The 17,274-nt window shown below is 40.5% G+C and overlaps 1 protein-coding gene across 3 annotated transcripts in view; it reads left to right on the plus strand.

The window, feature by feature from the left end:
* NCOR1 (nuclear receptor corepressor 1) overlaps window positions 1-17,274 on the plus strand; it is a 55,205-nt gene that overhangs the window by 24,330 nt on the left and 13,601 nt on the right. For 2 of the 3 annotated variants that reach the window (XM_083875462.1, XM_083875461.1), the window contains exons 11-29: window positions 695-785; window positions 1,303-1,481; window positions 1,928-1,982; window positions 2,166-2,267; window positions 6,710-6,840; window positions 7,335-7,552; window positions 9,162-9,224; window positions 9,547-9,686; window positions 10,378-10,504; window positions 11,151-11,706; window positions 12,401-12,530; window positions 12,809-13,004; window positions 13,502-13,672; window positions 13,837-13,997; window positions 14,387-14,507; window positions 14,611-14,712; window positions 15,202-15,299; window positions 16,077-16,245; window positions 16,675-16,815. In XM_083875462.1, coding sequence (XP_083731588.1) covers window positions 695-785; window positions 1,303-1,481; window positions 1,928-1,982; window positions 2,166-2,267; window positions 6,710-6,840; window positions 7,335-7,552; window positions 9,162-9,224; window positions 9,547-9,686; window positions 10,378-10,504; window positions 11,151-11,706; window positions 12,401-12,530; window positions 12,809-13,004; window positions 13,502-13,672; window positions 13,837-13,997; window positions 14,387-14,507; window positions 14,611-14,712; window positions 15,202-15,299; window positions 16,077-16,245; window positions 16,675-16,815 — 2,951 coding nt within the window. The remainder of the gene's footprint in view (window positions 1-694; window positions 786-1,302; window positions 1,482-1,927; window positions 1,983-2,165; window positions 2,268-6,709; window positions 6,841-7,334; window positions 7,553-9,161; window positions 9,225-9,546; window positions 9,687-10,377; window positions 10,505-11,150; window positions 11,707-12,400; window positions 12,531-12,808; window positions 13,005-13,501; window positions 13,673-13,836; window positions 13,998-14,386; window positions 14,508-14,610; window positions 14,713-15,201; window positions 15,300-16,076; window positions 16,246-16,674; window positions 16,816-17,274) is intronic. The other variant, XM_083875463.1, reaches the window with a different exon arrangement.

Below are 17,274 nucleotides of genomic sequence, written 5' to 3' on the forward strand. Positions count from 1 at the left end.
GATTCTAATACTATTGCCATATAAATACTAAGGGGTTTTTTCTCAGGTTTTGTGCAAATGGATGAATTCAGTAAAATCTTTGAGGTATTTTGTCTCTCCATTTAGTAGTGATTTTTACCTCTGAAATGCTTTTTGACCCACGTGCTGTAGTATATTATTATGATGTTCCTAAGGGTAAAGATCACGAGCTGAGAAGTTCTTCCAAATTACTGCTCTCCCCATCAATTCAAATGTGGAAAATTTTCTTTTGTTGTAACAAATCTCAGTGCTGTATTAGTAACTTGACCAAATTGATAAAAGGCAAATTTAGTGCTATTTTCTTGAAAAAAAATAAGACTCTTTCAAGGTGTATCAGTTGTACTAATTAAGGAGATAATTTCTGTGCCACTGATGAACATTCCCCATGCTCAGCAGAAGCAAATTCATTTATCTGAAGCACCTACTTTGCAGTGGAATTGGTGGTAACACCTTTTTTTGTGCCCTTTCTGCTGAGCTTTGCAAAGTCCCTGTAAAACCAAGTAGGACATGACAGAGTTTGTGCTCTGATTCTCCTTAAGCAAGACCAGTTCTAACTGATTTGAGATACTGCTAACAGCCTTGTAAGGAAATTTGGAGGTTGTTGTGGTGTACAAAACCTGCAGATAGAGCTAATTTCCACTTTATCCGTTTTCCTTCTGTTTTTCCTTCGTTTCAGAGTTGGCCAAAGAGGGGCTGGCCTTTCAGCAACCATTGCTAGAAGTGAACACGAGATTTCAGAAATCATCGATGGACTCTCTGAGCAGGAGGTGAGGCTGGTGGCTGTGCTTTGCTGTAGAAACACAGCCAATAAATATCCTTTCACTGGCAGTGAAAGGTGTCTTGTAGAAGGTTTGTTTCATTGATAAGAGAGATCTCTTCTCTCTTTAAGAGAATCTGTGTGAAGTGTGGCTTGAAGCAGATCTTAAAACACTTTTCTTTTGAGGGTTTTGCTTTCTAATTGTATCTGCCCTAGATTTTTCTCATGTGGCTGTTCATTGCAGGCTTGCTGCAACCTAGTTTTTTACAGCTGTAACAAACATGTGAAGACTCTTCCTTTTCTCAACCCCTCCATCGTTTTGGTGTTCCATCAGTTGTGACACTTCCCTTTTGCTGCCCATAAGTGTTCATTTGCTATAGTGACAACTTCTGCAAGAGCTGTGTACAAAAAGCAATTCCAAGAAGCTGACTGTGAGCGTGGAGCTTTAAGAGCTGTGCAGTTCAAGAACTGTAAACATCAGTGGCACAACGTTTTGTGTGTTCTTTGCTTTGTCTGTTGTCGTGCAGAATAATGAGAAGCAAATGCGGCAGCTCTCAGTCATCCCCCCCATGATGTTTGATGCAGAGCAGAGAAGGGTGAAGTTCATCAACATGAACGGCCTGATGGAGGATCCCATGAAAGTTTATAAGGACAGGCAGTTCATGAATGTCTGGACAGATCACGAGAAGGAGATTTTTAAGGAAAAGTAATGGCCTTTCTTATCTTTTCTTTTTATTGCATTGAAATGGCAGTTAAATGCCCAACCCCATGAAGCTAAATCAGGAACGCTGAAGCTTTAGTGCAATAATATTTGATAATGTTCTGAATCAGCTGTAATAAATATTGCAAAACTTTTAGACTTATTTTTCATCTGAGTATACTCACATGCATTTAGTCCTTAAATACAAAATTGTCTCAGAAGTACTTTAGTTCTGTGCTAAGATTAGAATGAGAAGCATAGATATGGAATTTCATTTTATCATTTTAAGTGCTCAGTTCTAAATTTGCACAGTCTGAAAACGGGGCTTTTTGGGCTAATTTCACTTGTGTAAATGAAGGGCTTGCTGGTGGAATAGATTGTTTACAAGATTGTTTTGCATGTTTGATCATGGATTATGTTGTTAAACTGAAATATTTTCTGATTTGTAAAAGGTTTGTCCAACATCCCAAGAACTTTGGTCTAATTGCTTCCTACTTGGAACGAAAGGTAAGACATTTTTTAATATAAAGTGAGCTTAGGGTGGGATCCCCAACTTTCCACTATAATAATAAATAGAAGGTTTTTTTGTCTGGGGGCTGAATAGTTTTAATTTTTGGGAGAAATTAAAAACTCAAATCTTATCTTTTCATTAGGAGTAAACTCTACTTTTTTCCTGATTTTTCACTTCAGAATGTTCCCGACTGTGTATTATATTATTATTTGACCAAGAAAAATGAAAATTATAAAGCCCTTGTGCGAAGGAATTATGGCAAACGCCGGGGAAGAAACCAGGTACATTGAATTTATTCATCACTTGGGTATTGTTATTTTATTGCTTCATATTTACAACTGTTTCATTATCTGAGATAGCAATGTATTGTAAGCATGGGGGGGAAATAATTATTTTTCCTTTATTGTGTTGTTGCCCTTTTAAAATTTAAGTGATTCTGACCTCGAGGGTGTTGTTGGTTAGTTTGGTTTTAATTCTCTGAAATATCTTCTTCCTTTGCACATTTCTTACTTGTTTTAATATGACAATTCATTTTCTTTGAGAACTCTGCCACAGACATTGAGGTTGAATCCATCATTAAATCTTGTGTTGGAGCCAAGAGAAATTAGGTTTAGCATGTGACTTACAGTGGAAAATGTATAATCAGTTCATAATGTCAGTCCTTGTCAAAAAGCAGAAATTAATAGTGATCTTTATTTGGTGGTCAGGCTCAAAGTCAGACTGGAACTTCAGAGCCAGAAGAAAGAGACTGATTTAATGCATGTGAATAAAAAATCCTGCTGATTCAGGAAGTGTTCCTTTGGAAGTCTTTGGAGAGGAAAAGAGCAGCATTTTATAAATACATGTGCTGGGCTAGCAGGGTTAATGTGGATATTAGAAAACAAAATAACCCTGAAACTTTGGTGCTGCACAAATCTGCTCTGCAAACCAGTAAATGCACTAAATATTTCACTGAAATACACAAATACTGAACGTTTTGTAGGAGTCTCAGTAAATGTATATTTTTAATATAAAATTATTGCAAACAGCTTCAACTGAGGAGTGGATCCTGTGCAGTAAAAACTGCCATGGGGTTGTACTTAAACCTTTGCAGTTCTGGGCTGCTGTTCTACCAGAAGAGTTCTGTCATGGGAGAGCACCTTGTTTGTACCCCACAAATGATGGATTCCTTAGGATAAGATCATTGTCATTGTGCACAGGATTTCATAGAGCTTCTGCTCTGATGGGACAAATTACTGGAAATAACCTGTATTTTGCCAGGATTTCTGTTAGAATTTCTAAGCCTAATAACCCTTTTTAATAGGAAGGAGTATTGTTGTTGGAGTAGTGATTGGGGAAGGATTGCAGTTAAAATCTGGATATTTGGCAAATGAAAAGAAGATGGAAATAAACAGGATTGTCCAGATGTGGACAATCACTGTGGACACTTAACAGAGGTAGTGCTGCCACTCGGAGTGGCTCAGTTTATTATAAAATTGTGCCATTATGAAGTGAGATTGGTGTGATCATGGGAAGTGTCACATGTTGAGGGGTGCCTTTGCTGGGTGCTGTTCTAAGGGGTGAGGAGACAGAACTGGCTCAGCTGTAGTGCAGTGAAACTGGAGATTCTGAGATATTTAGAAAGTCATTACTATGTATTTAAATGTCTTTTCCACATTGTTAAATGTCAGAATATTGGAACTGTTAGAATACAAAAATTGGATGGTCTTTTCTATCTATAAATGGTTGGTTTCCTTGGGTAATGTATATAGAACAGAAAGATTTTAATTCCAGCTTTAGACACAAGGGCACAGATTGGCTTGGTGAACTCAGCTCAAGGTGCTCTGCCTGACTTTGTGACTGCTCCTGTGAGTGCTGATTTATATGTGAGTAACTGAATACATCAGTTGGAACACTGGAGGTTTGTTCAGCTCAGATTACTTGCTCTTGGAATTGTGGCAGAGTTGTACTCTGTAATTGCTGGTTGTTGATCCACTTTAAGTGCTACAGCAGATCCCTAAACTTTGGGCAACTGCTGGCCAGGCTTAATGTGTGCTCTGTGAAAGATGCAAGAAAGTGCCAGGTTTTTAGCTCTGGAGAGGGTTGAGCTGGACTTGCCAACTCAAGGAAATACTCTCAGCCCTCTAAAAGGGAAATTTTACCACTTCTGGAAATCTAAACTCAGAAGTATTGCAGTTAGCATATTCATAGTAAAGAACTACATGGTGCCAAAAATCATATTTGTATTTTTAATTTTATTTATGATTAATTAGCAACATCTATAACAGCTAGTAAAAAAAGAACTTGAGAGGGTTGAACTGCCTGGCTTGCCAGAACTTTTATCTTACAGTTGCAGAGAGCAGCTCACCCCCTTCCCCCTCCCGTGCCCCAGCTTTGTTTGAAGCTGATATTTTTCATATCTCTCAGTAGCAACTCGAAACTTTCTTGCTGATTGGCAAACACAAGTCATGTAAGATTTATGAGGTGCTCCAGGATGGGCTTAGGCCAATAACAGGTGCTTCAGCTTAAACTCTTAATAGTTCATATATTTTTGTAAATTAGAAGGCAAGCAAGTGGAGTATTGCAGTGGAGGAGATATTAATCATGGTAAGGACATTGAAGTCCTTCAGAGAATCCAGTGAGCACAACTTGGTTCAGGTTTCAGTGTGGGGGCTTCCACTTGAGAGAAGCTGAGTGCTGGATCAAGGATGTAAAGAGATGCAAGACTAATAAAATTCTGATGTGTGTTTGTCTTCAAATAGGTCTAGAAAGGGCTTTTTATAAAATACTGGCTAAACTGTTCCAGAGTGTCACAGAGGCAACTGAACAAATGTGTCTTAAACCAAAACTTGTCAAGTGTAGAGCAAGTTTTAACATAGAATTGAGAGAAAGTCATGGCTGTATGATGCTTTAACTTCCCTATCCCTGGAAATGTTCAGGACAGGGTGTGGAGCAACCTGATCTGGTGGGAGATGTCCCTCCCCATGGCAGGGGGTTTGGAATTGAATGATCTTTAAGGTCCCTTCAAACCCAAACCATTCTGTGATTCTGTGATTACGGAGAATTCCTTAAATAACTCATTTAAAGAAGGTTTCTTTAAGTGAAGTTGGAAGTTAATTTGATGGGCAGGCAGTGCTCAGTGCTGGCTGTGTCCCTGCAGTGTGTGTGGCTGGAGCCTGTGGGGCAGCAGGTGGGAGGCCAGTGATGTGAGCAGACAGAAATTCGCCGGCTGTGTGTGACGGGGATCACCTCTGGTGACTCCGGGGAGATTAGAAGGTGCTGTGTGAGAGGGGCAGCGCTGCTGCAGGCAGCTTAAGTGGCAGAATGACACAATTTCCTGGAATAAACACGTTGCTGGGTCAGGCAGCCTCTGCTAAGGAGCTCTGTGATGTTGCTGCTGGGGTGGGTTTTGTCCTTTTGAGCCGTGCCCTGAGCTCAAGCCCATCCCCTCGTGTCGACAGTAAAAGTTTCAATCAGCAGATGAATGTGCAGGAACGTCGCTGACCGAGGCTTCGACTCCTTTAAGGTTTGTGTTTATGCATTGATTGTGCAGCTTAAATGAAGTTACTGGGTAACAGAGAACCAAGTGATGTTAAGTTGGCCTGGTAAGAGCAGGATTTTCAACAACAGTTTATTAAATAGATCAAATATAAACCAATTTTATTATTTTTTTAAAATGCAGTTTTTTAACTCATTATTTTCAGATCAGTCTATCTAACAACGTGAAAATAATTCATGTTAGCGTGTCTCTGACATCTTGCTTGAAGGAAATCTTTGTGTAATCAATAACTAGCACCTTAATTGCTAATAATTTGAGGCAAGATGATAGTGGTTAGTGTTTAGGGTTTCTGCTCCAGTTCACGTTATTAAAATGTCAAAACCAAGTCAGTTTGTGACTATTTCCAGCCTCAGTTTAGTTAGTGAAACAGTGACACCTGCTGCTGCGCTCATAGGGAGGTTGCTTCCTCTGTGAAAAAGAAAAGCCTATTTTGAGGAATTTTTTGGTAGATTGTAAAATTTGAGTTCATGAAGTGCTGGAACAGCTATCTTGTAATTCTCTGCCCTTGTCTTGTCCTTGTGTTTCCATGAATTGTGTTCTCTATCCCTGTGTTTCCATAAATTGCACAATTTAGTCTGAATATCTGTTTTGAGACAAGCACAATGTTTACTATACTTGTAAAACTGTCACCTCAGTAGAGAAAAGAGTTTTTGTTGTTTTTTTAAGTAATTCTTACTGTGAACTCACTGCAAATGTAAGTCTAAAATTCCCAACCCAATTTTTTAAACAATTGTATTTCTTCAATGCTAGTGACAGTTTTGAGAAAGGGACTTGGAGTTGCTGATAACTTTCCTGCTACAAGACCTTCTGCTCCTCAGTTGTAAGATCATGTTTGACTATAAAATGCACTAAGTTAAAAATAAAATTTGAGAGGAGCAACACTCTCACTACATGGGTCAGACTTCCCTCAGCACTTTTCAAACGTAGCTGTTCTTTTTTAGTGGGGCACACAGCAGCCAGTGTGTGATTGTACACAATCAGCTCCATGCTCATGCTGTGCTTCCATGGAATTTATAAAATATAAAGAAGAGTTATTCTGTTCTTATGCTGACCACTGTGCAGTACCTGTAACTTAAAATATTATCACGTGGGAAATAAGGCAGCATCAGGTTTTGTGCTGCTCTGAGGACAAGATGCTGCCCCTTTGTGTGATCAAATGATCATCTAAATCCTGTTTCATTTCAGCAGCAGATTGCTCGTCCTTCTCAAGAAGAAAAGGTAGAAGAAAAGGTAGAAGAGGAAAAATCAGACAAATCAGAAAAAAAAGAGGAGGAAAAGAAAGATGAGGAGGAGAAGGATGAGAAGGAGGAATCTAAGTAAGTGTGTGTATGCTGAAATGCATCAATTCACCCAAGATCGCAGGTTTTGGCAAAGATGAGAACAGGATTTGCATTAGCCTGACAATGAAATCTGGACTGAAAACTATTTCTTTTGTGTATGAAGCATTTTTTTTGGATAAACAAATTTCTCTGTCTTGCTGAGCTAATCAGATCAGTGGAAAAACTAATGGGATTATTATTTTGAACATGGAATAATTTCTGTATCTTGTTGATTTGGGCTTTTTTCATCTATTCTGTCACACATGGAATATTCATATTTTCTTTGAAGCTGACAAAATCATGTATCTGTGTTACTGTCTGGCAACTAGAGATTGTGGGCAATAAGTGAATTCTGTTTCACTAAAGGCATCTTTTGAGTTCATAGAGTTCTGTTTGTGGGGTTTGGGGTTTTTTTTGTCCATTGGTGTTCAGGATTATCTGCTCACAATGACTCTCTGAATGTGACTGAATTATATTTTACCTATTCCCAGAGAGAATACCAAAGAAAAGGACAAAACTGAAGCTGCACCAGAGGAAACAGAGGAAAGGGAGCAGGCGGCTCCTCGGGGTCGAAAAACCGCCAACAGCCAAGGTCGGCGTAAGGGCAGAATCACCAGATCAATGACAAATGAAGCTGCACAAGCAAATGCTGCTGCAGCTGCAGCCACTGAAGAGCCACCACCACCTCTGCCACCCCCACCAGAACCTTGTGAGTAGCATTTACAGCACTCCCAGCTGGTCCTAGGGAGTGTTTCATGGGGCTGTTTCCAGGCATGCAGAGCACTTCTGTTTAATATTCCAGCTTTATTCTTAGCCCTGCTTATAATTTTGTGGCTGTGTGGAACTGTTAAACTTCACAAGTGTAACTTCATGAATAGTGTATGTGCAATGAGCTGACTCTTAGGGGAGAAAAGGCAGTTCAGGCCTTGTGTGATAACACCTTGTGTCTCTGCAGGTTTATGATGGGTCTGCAGAGATCCAGGTGCCTGTGACACAGATTCACTTACAGGCTGCAGCTCACAGAGGATGCTGTTAAATAATTGGCCTGATATTTGAGCACTTCAGGGAGTTTCATAAGCTGAAATAGATCTTGGCAAGTTGTTGTTTCTGCATTAGATGGCAAGAGGCTTTTTTAAAATCAAATGTTACTTTCTTGGCTGGTATGGTTAAAAAAGATGACGCAGTCTGAGTGTATTTTGGAAAAGGCTGACCTAATTTGTTTTGATGCAGAAATACGAGAATATCTTGTGGCTGGTAAATAATTATCCAGGATGGCAGGGCAGGTTGTGGGGTTTTTTTTCTTGCAGTGCTCTGCTGTGGTAAAATTTGTTGCTCCTCATGCTTCAGTTGTAGTTACAAGCAGCTGCTATTCTAGAGCTCATAACAACTCTTCTGTTACTCAGATGTTTTGCCTATAAAGAAGAGAGTAGGTGGGCACATCAGTTCTTGTATAGCTGTAAACAACAGAGATTGTGAGAAACATTCTTGCTGCATTGATGCAGTGGGTTTTTATAAGTCTGAAGCAATTAGTGGCTTTTGCTTTTTTTTTGTTGTGTTTTTAAACCATTTTTGCAGCCTTTTCTGAAAAATCCAAAATTGTTTTTCAGTGGATCAGATACTTCATAGTGTCCTACTTTTGTGAATGGAAGCTGTTGCAGGGTCTTTGTTACATGCTGTGTGCAATGGCAGATTTTATGGAAAGGAAATGGAGGCTGGTGCAGCTCAGTGCTGTTCAGAAATTTAAACAGGATGATACAAATTCCAGAGGAGTGAATGAAAAGCACTTTGCACTGAATCATACTTAGTTTCCTGCTTGCTTTTACTTACTGGGTTTTTTTGTTTTCTTTTCTTTTTGTCCATTTATCCAGTTGGAGACTCAGTTAATACAGGAACAGTAGATTTCTTGGCGCCCACTAACCAATAAATAACCATTCCAGCAGTGAGACAGCACTGAACTAGCTTAGAGCATGTTGGATTGCTGCTTTTAGTAGCTGATGGTAATTACTGACATTTTAAATAAAATTTTAGTGATAAATACACCTGAGTTACTTACAAATCCTCCTTGACAAGACAATTAATCCCAATTTTGTAGGCAGAATAGTTTTGAACAGTTTTCTCTGCTGAGCTTTTGGTGGTTCCTTCTGGATCTCTGACTTAGTTTAATGGAGATTGACTGCTTCCCTCTGACAAGAGACCTTTCCCCAGTGACATGAGCAAGCCATAACATAAATAGATTTCTTGACTATGGGATGCATAATTGGTGCCATGATAATGAATCCTGGTCTTTTCTCTGCTCAGTGTCTTTGTTTCTCTTTCAGCTTCTACAGAGCCTGTGGAGACATCCCGCTGGACAGAAGAAGAAATGGAAGTTGCTAAGAAAGGTAAACCATGTAAAGCCTTTGACTTCCTTCTGGATACTTGCATTTATAAAATTCCAAGGATTTACTGAATCACTGAATATATTTGCTGTGACTTTTACCCACACTATGCTGATTTGAAAATAGCTTTTGTTTTGCAAGCAGCTTTAACAGACAAAATCACCGTATGAGACTTATGTTGACTCTTCTGTGGGTTACTTAGAACTGTTTGGACAGCAGCACTCCTCTGTCTTGCCTTCCCATAGGCATTGCTGTTCCATTTATTGGGGTTTGAATAGCTGAGTTATTGATCACAGTAAATATTGTTTTTTCTGTGTCTGACCAGGTCTAGTGGAGCATGGGCGAAACTGGGCAGCCATTGCCAAAATGGTTGGGACAAAAAGTGAAGCTCAGTGTAAGAACTTCTACTTCAACTACAAAAGGAGACACAATCTGGACAGTCTCCTCCAACAGCACAAACAGAAGGTGAGTGCTGTGGACATTGAATATTTCACAGGAGAAAACTTAGGTCTTTCTGAAGTCACACATCCCACTTCACTAAGGCTGTTTTGCAATCTCCAGTCATTTCCTTTTCTACATAAATCTCTTAGAAAGGGTGGCTGGTGCCCACTGACCTGTGACAGTAACCACTTCTTGCTTTAAAATGCAACAGAAGGTTTTGTACTTGGTAAAACACTTGAGCCTGAAGAGTTCTTCAGTGCTCTGAAAGCCACGTTCCTCACCAGTGCATGAGCAGCTGTAGATGTACAGCAGCTCCTTGAAACACAGCAAGCACTGACCTTACCAAACAGAGCAGGAGAGGTGGTAGAAGAACAGGAACTGAAAGTTTGGGAGCATTGAAAAAGTAGAATGCTGTGTGTTGGAATCCTCTAAGCTGTAGTGCTGTCCTGGTGTTCTCTCACTGAGGTAAAGAACATCAGTGTTTTTGCTGCAGTTGTTCTGTTGTCCCCCAGTCGTGACGTGAGACTGTAGTTTGTTCCCAAACTTGTTTTTGGTCAGGAGAAGCAAAAGTTGGCCTGAGGTTGGAAAAGTGAATGAGTTCTGCTAAATAGAGATTCTCTGTCCTTCATTTCAACCTCAGATTGATAAATAGGGATGCAGTAAAAGGCAATAATTGTGAATTTTCAGTGCATTGTCAATGCTGTGTCTTCCTCAGTCTTCACGAAGGCCCCGAGAGGAGCGAGATGTGTCACAGTGTGAGAGTGTGGCTTCCACTGTGTCAGCTCAGGAGGATGAAGATATTGAAGCATCTAATGAAGAAGAGAACCCAGAAGACAGTGAAGGTAACTTTTCTGGGAAGGAAACTCATGTGTGCACAGAAAAGAGCCTATGTTTTGTGCTAATTATATGCTCAGAAAGCTGTGTGGTGGTGTTGTTCAAATGCTCTTTCAGTTGGATTTCAGCAATTTGAACTCACTCGAGGGGATGCAGCATTTTTAGAATTTAGCAGCCTAAAGATGTTTGCTGCTTAGTATTTTGAGATGCTTTGATTATGCTGTCATCTGGAGTGTTGAAACAAGCTGAGTCAAATACATGTAACCTTTGGTAGTTGATAGTCTCAGTAACGTTTCAGACAAGCAAATACAAGTGGTGGTTTTTTTTGTTGTGGTTTTTTAAATATATATTTGTTATATATAATTTGCTTATTTATAGACCCTCAACATCAGTCAATCTTGGCTGGTCTTTTGTGGAGCAAAGGCAATAGAATTCATTAACAATGAATGAGAGAAGATGACTAAGTGTTGGGTTTTTCAGTAGTTGATATTTTTTAGTTGCAGTGTTTGTGTAATTCAGCCAGTTGTCCATTTCTATAATAAGTCAAAATGAATTGTTTTGCAGGTGGGTTGGTTAAAATTGATGGATTCTTATTGCACCCAATTTGTCAGATTTCATTGATTGAACCTTCATGGCAAAACGTTTTTTCCCCAGGTGCTGAAAATAGTTCTGATACAGAGAGTGCTCCATCTCCAACTCCAGCAGAACCTGCTAAACCAACTGAAGAAACTCCATCTGAGCCTGCTGCTCCAAAAGTAACCACTGAGGCCCCAGCAGAGCAGGAATCTGCCATTAAACCTGCAGCCAGCACATCTCCCTCCTTACCAGCCCAAAGTGTATCAACAGCTGAAACTCAGAACCCTGAGCCACAGGTCAAGGAAGAAATCAACACTGAGGCTGAAGAGCCTATGGAGGTGGACAGTAGAAGCCATTCAGCTGAAGCTAAGCCTGTGATTACTCTTCCAGTTCATACCAAAGTAGAACCTGTAGAGGCTGAAATGAGGCTACCAGAGAATATTCAAGTGAAAATAGAGAGTGATACCAAAGAGCGAGAAGTGGAGAAACCCAAGGAAAAGTCAGAACCGGAGGAAATGGACTACAGCCTGTCCCAGCAAGTTCCTACAGCCAGACCAGAGTCCCATTCAGATAATGACTCCAGTGCCACCTGCAGTGCTGATGAGGAAGTTGATGGAGAACCTGACAGACAGGGGTGAGTAGGGCTTTGAATAGTCTTTGGAGCTGTTTCTCTTTTGGGAATGGCTGACACCACTGGGGGTGTTTGAAGTCTTTTCAGTATTCTGTTGGTGCAGTTCCTGTGTCACTGGAGCCGGTGCCCCCCTCCCTGTCAGTGGTTTAATATACACACAGTGCCAGGGATAGATGTTTAAATGTCAAAAGTATCCAGTGTCATGGAGTGCATGTGGGCTTTGGAGGAGTGCAGGTGATGGTGTTTCTGCACTCTCCTGCCTCTTCAAACATCATCTTTCCACAAATGTCTTAGCCTTCCATGTGAAATTATTTTGTTGTAGACTACTATTTATTTTCTGTGGACTAATTACATGTAGTCCTTCCTATCCATTGTGTTTTTCCAAAGCACACTCCATAAAGAAGGTTGCATTGATGCAAGTACTGCATAAATAAATACATACATAAATTTCTGATGTGGGGGATTCTGAGCTCATATTTTGGTATTTCTGTGTATTATGACAATAAAGCAGCATCTGTTGCCTCTTCTACCATATGTGCTGTGGGACAAAACTCAACATGGTTCTGACTTCTCAGGTACTTGTCCAGTCTGATAAATATGTTGGATTTTTGAATTTAGGAGTTGTGGCTGTAAATTTTTTAAGATATGTAATCTTGGTCCTTTTGGTGATATTTTTCCGTTCTGTCTCTTTTTCCAGTATCTTCAGCAGAGAGTCAAAGCCCTCGCTGTTAAATCCCACTGGGTCAATTCTGGTATCATCCACGATAAAGCAAGGGCAGATGGACCTGCAACAGCTTCACCACCGAGCTGCTGTCATCCCACCTATGGTATGGGCAGTTCTCAGTGCTGTTTGAAGGAGTCAAACATCTAGTCACAACATTAAGCAGAAAAAAAAAGCTAAACAAATGAAAAAAAAATATGATTTGCTTTATTATTGTATTTTTTTCCAGGGGAAAGTAGGTTAAGTATAAACCCAATAGCTTAAAACCAAGTGTGGACCTTTTGAAACACTCAGACTGTAGGGGATAATTGAATTGAGAGAGTTGAGCTCTTTCAGGAAGTGCCTGTGAGCATGTCCCTGACATTGTCCCCTGGCTGTCCCCAGGTTTCCTGCAGCCCCTGCTCTGTCCCCGTGGGCACCCCAGTGAGTGGCTACGCTCTCTACCAGCGCCACATCAAGGCCATGCACGAGTCAGCCCTGCTGGAGGAGCAGCGGCAGCGCCAGGAGCAGCTGGACATGGAATATCGGAGCGCCGTGAGCCCCTGTGGCACCTCCAAGAGCCCCAGTGTGGAGTGGGAAGGTTGGTGTTCCCACACCTGTTGCCTCATTGGAGAGGGACAGTTTAGTGTGATAAGGAACTGATAATGAACTATTCCTTGCTGGAAGGAGCCTGCCCATTCTGCTGCACTTACTGTTGAAGAGCTGCCTTGTAGCCCCTTTCTATAAAGGCAGAAACTGGTTCCCTTTGGGTCAAACCCAAACATGAGTTGTTCCCACAAGAAAGATGCAGTGTGCAGATGAGAGGAGCAGGTGATTCTGTCCTAGGGGAGCCTTTCCAGAAGCTTAAGGTGAAGGTGGGAGTATGTACTCTATGCATTAAAACATCCATTTTAACTGTGCTCATACATGGACACTGAAATGGGGCACAAAGGTTTGGTGAAACACATGAATACTTCTTTTTAATTGCACTCTGGCATTGGAGTAGTCCCTTCTTTAAAACTGTGCTGTGAATTGGACCTTTTGACTCCAGTTTCTAACCCAGGGTTCTTCTCTTTCTGATAACCTCAACCCCCCCAGGAAAACCAGTGGCCTATATGCCTTACGCTGAGGTCAAGAGAATAGAACAGGAAGCACAAGTGCAAAATCCAGCCACAAGGTCAGCATCACCCTACAGGTTATCTCCAAGAGAAGTCAATAAAGCCTCTCCCCAGCCTGAGATGAATGCAGCTCGCTACAGTGTCCCTCCAGGTAAAGATTTGGAGGATGTCTAAACACTTCATGAGTTAATAGAAGAAAGAAAATTTTATATGTGTTTGTGTGAATAGGTGCTCAGTGTTTTCTAGCCCAGTGAGGCTGTACTGTGCTATTTCTGTTCATACTCCAATGTTTAATGTTCAATTTTTCTCCTCAAGTTCTCCAGCCAGCCCCTCACCAGGTGATAACCAATATTCCTGAAGGAGTTCGCCTGCCCACAACCAGACCCACCAGACCACCACCACCACTCATTCCATCCTCCAAAACCAGTGTGCCATCAGAAAAACCTTCCTTCATCATGGGAGGCTCAATCTCACAAGTAAGAGAATTATTATTTTAAAATCCGTCTTACATCAATCTTTATCTTTTTTCCCTTTCTCCAGTCTTCAACTTCTTGTACTCGGTTATGGAGTCAGAGCATTAACCCTGAAGACCTACCTGTGCATATCATTCTAAAAGTCCAGGAATTACAGGAGCTTTAGAAATGAAACATTTACTCACATTGAAGGGCATGGATATCCAGTTTAGGTGACCTGCATCTCCAAACTACCAGTGACACTCCACTCCTGCTGCTTTGTGCTTTGGGACATGGCAGTGGGGCATGATAGCATTTCCAGATGGGATCATAATAGTTTTAGCATTCTCCTTTAAAGAGAGATGTGAATCTTCACTCCAAAAACAAGAATTAACATCTATTTGTTGTTTCAGGGAACACCTGGCACTTATTTAACATCCCACAGTCAAGCTTCCTACGCCCAAGAAACTGCAAAGCCATCAGTGGGTTCCATATCCCTTGGGCTGCCAAGGCAGCAAGAGTCGGCCAAATCTGGTAAGGAAAGAAAAGCTGACATGTTTTGTACAGACTGTTTAATGATCCATAATTAAAGGAAATTAAAAAACCTCAACCTTTTTCTCTTTCTTCTCCTCAATAGCTTCCCTGCCCTATATCAAACAAGAAGAATTCTCACCCAGAAGTCAGAATTCTCAACCTGAAGGTCTCCTGGTCAGGGCACAACATGAAAGTGTGGTGCGAGGTAAAGAAAGTCACACAGATTAAAAAACTCTTGTCAGAGCCTGAGGAAACTGAGAGAATTTACTGCTGAAGTGCTAATAATGCTGAAGTATTCTATGATTATATAAGTATCGTAAGATTACAGGGTTAATTTTTCCCTGTTTTCCAAGGCATGTGTATTTGTAGCTGGCTCCTCCTGTCTGCATGGCTCACTTAAAAATATTTGTTACGAGCCATTCCAATTTCAAAATAAAGTTGCTCACTAGAGCAAATCCATCAAAAGAAAATAAATGAGCTGCCATGAGTTAATGCTGTAAAATACTTACAGTCTGTAAAAGGCTATGTTAAAAGAGGAAATAGCCTAACTGCTTCAAATGCCTGCTGTTAAATTGAAATTTTCCCTGTATTTTAAGATGAACTAACAGTTCTCAAAAGAATTTTTATTTATTTAAAATGGAGTGGATTTTTTTATTATTCTCTTATTTATCAGGATGTCTTTATTTCAAATCAGGTACCACAACAATACAGGAGGGGAGCATAACACGAGGAACTCCAACCAATAAAGTTTCAGTTGAGACCATTCCTTCTTTGAGAGGCTCCATAACTCAGGTATTTCACCTTTTACTGCTGGAAAGGCTGTAGCAAAACAGCATCTTCAGACTATCACTGTGAATGTATTTGCATGTCTGAAAAAGTAAATTATTATCACAGGGTGGGAACTGCCTTGAAAAAAGAACTTTCGATCCAATCAGATGTTCAAACCCCACTATTGCTGAAGTCAGCATTACCATGATTTCATCTCCATATATATGAGTTTTCAAACCTTTTAATACCAGAGGCTTTGGTAAACCTAACTGAGGGCAATTTTCCTGAAAATTGCATCACACCTGAGTTCAAATATTCAAACCAAGTGTAACCAGTCTTGTGCAGATTCTGTTTAATTCCAAGAAGGGAAATTCAGGCCTTTGTCTTATCATTTTAAATGCTCCTGTTTTGGTTAGTTTGGCATCTCTTTGTACAAAGAGCCATTGCCTCAATTCTGCTTTGAGATGAGAAGGGGAGGTTTCATTGGTTTGGACAGAAATAAATCCTAATGGCACCATGTGGTGTGTGTTATCTTCCCCCCAAATAGTATTTATAGGGTAAATATTCCAGGTTGTGAAATACACTGGTAATATTGTTTAATAAGGTAGCAGAAATAACCTTACTCACATTTAGGTTAAGTGTCTACGATAGAGGCAAAAGTTTAAACCATACACGATAAATGAGTTGGTTTTCTAGACCTAAGAAGTTTTTTTTTGTTTAGCTGTATTTTCCTTTCACTCCTCCCTGTTCTCTGTTGACTCAGAGCATGTGAACTGATTGATGTGCTGGGTTTGCACACAGGGTACCCCAGCTCTGTCCCAGTCCGGCATCGCCGCCGACGCGCTGCTGAAGGGAACCATCACTCGCCTGGCCACGGAGGACAGCAGCCCAGAGAAGTGCAGGGAGGAGGCCTCAGCCAAGGGCCATGTCATTTATGAAGGCAAAAGTGGCCATATTCTATCCTATGATGGTGAGTATTTGTGTATTCTGCCTGATCAAAGTCAGATTCTGCTTACATAATCCGTAGCTGAAGTGTTTCTGCTTCCAAGCAGGTGCGAGTTTGAAATACAGTTCAACTGTTCCTTTGCCATTTATTTCCTATTTGTCATTGAATGTATTGTGAAACCTTTAATACAGGTTTGGAATGACCTGTATTAAAATAAAAATAAATGTATTGTATAACTTTAAACTTAAGTTGAAATATTGATAAATGAGTAACTTAACAAAGAACTTTATGGCAAACTATAAAGGGTATTTTAAGATTGATATTTAATGTTACAATATTATATTAAAGTTGTGTTGTTTAAATATTCATGACCTGTGGTCTCATTAATTGAATATTCATGTGTCCATTTTTGTTGTCTATATTTCCTGACCACACTCTTGTACATTTTGCCAGCTATTAAAAATGTCCGTGAAGGAACAAGGAGTCCAAGAACTGCTCATGAAATTGGTTTAAAAAGAACCTATGATACAATGGAAGGAAATATAAAGCAGGGGATGTCACTGAGGGAGTCTCCAGGATCTGCACCACTGGAAGGTAAAAACAGCTGCTTCCAAGGTGTTCTATCTTTTATCCATTGATGTAAGAGCATTTAGAGTTATCTTAGACTGCAGACTAACAGAGAAGTTAGATTTAAATCACACTACTGACCAAATCCATGCAGGAACACTGCAGTTAGAGCATGCTGGAAACAGGACTGGAGTAGATCCCAGTTTTCTTTTCTGTTTTACCACAACTGCTACTGCAGGTGGCACTTCCTGCTCTCAGCACATCTGACAGATGTTCCTGCCTCTCCACAGTCCCAGTAGTCCTGTTGAGCTCAAACACTGGGTCACACCAGCACAGCCTCTGCCACACCCTTTAGTTAAATATTGGTATCACACTGCCCTGACCTTTTGCATTCCTGCAAGAAACCTCTTTGAACTGCAGGATCCTGCTTCAGGGCATCCCTAGTGCTGTGGTGTTTTAATAAAGTGTAATCAAACAAAGCCTGCA

Source organism: Zosterops lateralis, assembly GCF_965231275.1.
Source record: "Zosterops lateralis genome assembly, chromosome: 19".
In the NCBI taxonomy this organism is placed as follows: Eukaryota; Metazoa; Chordata; class Aves; order Passeriformes; family Zosteropidae; genus Zosterops; species Zosterops lateralis.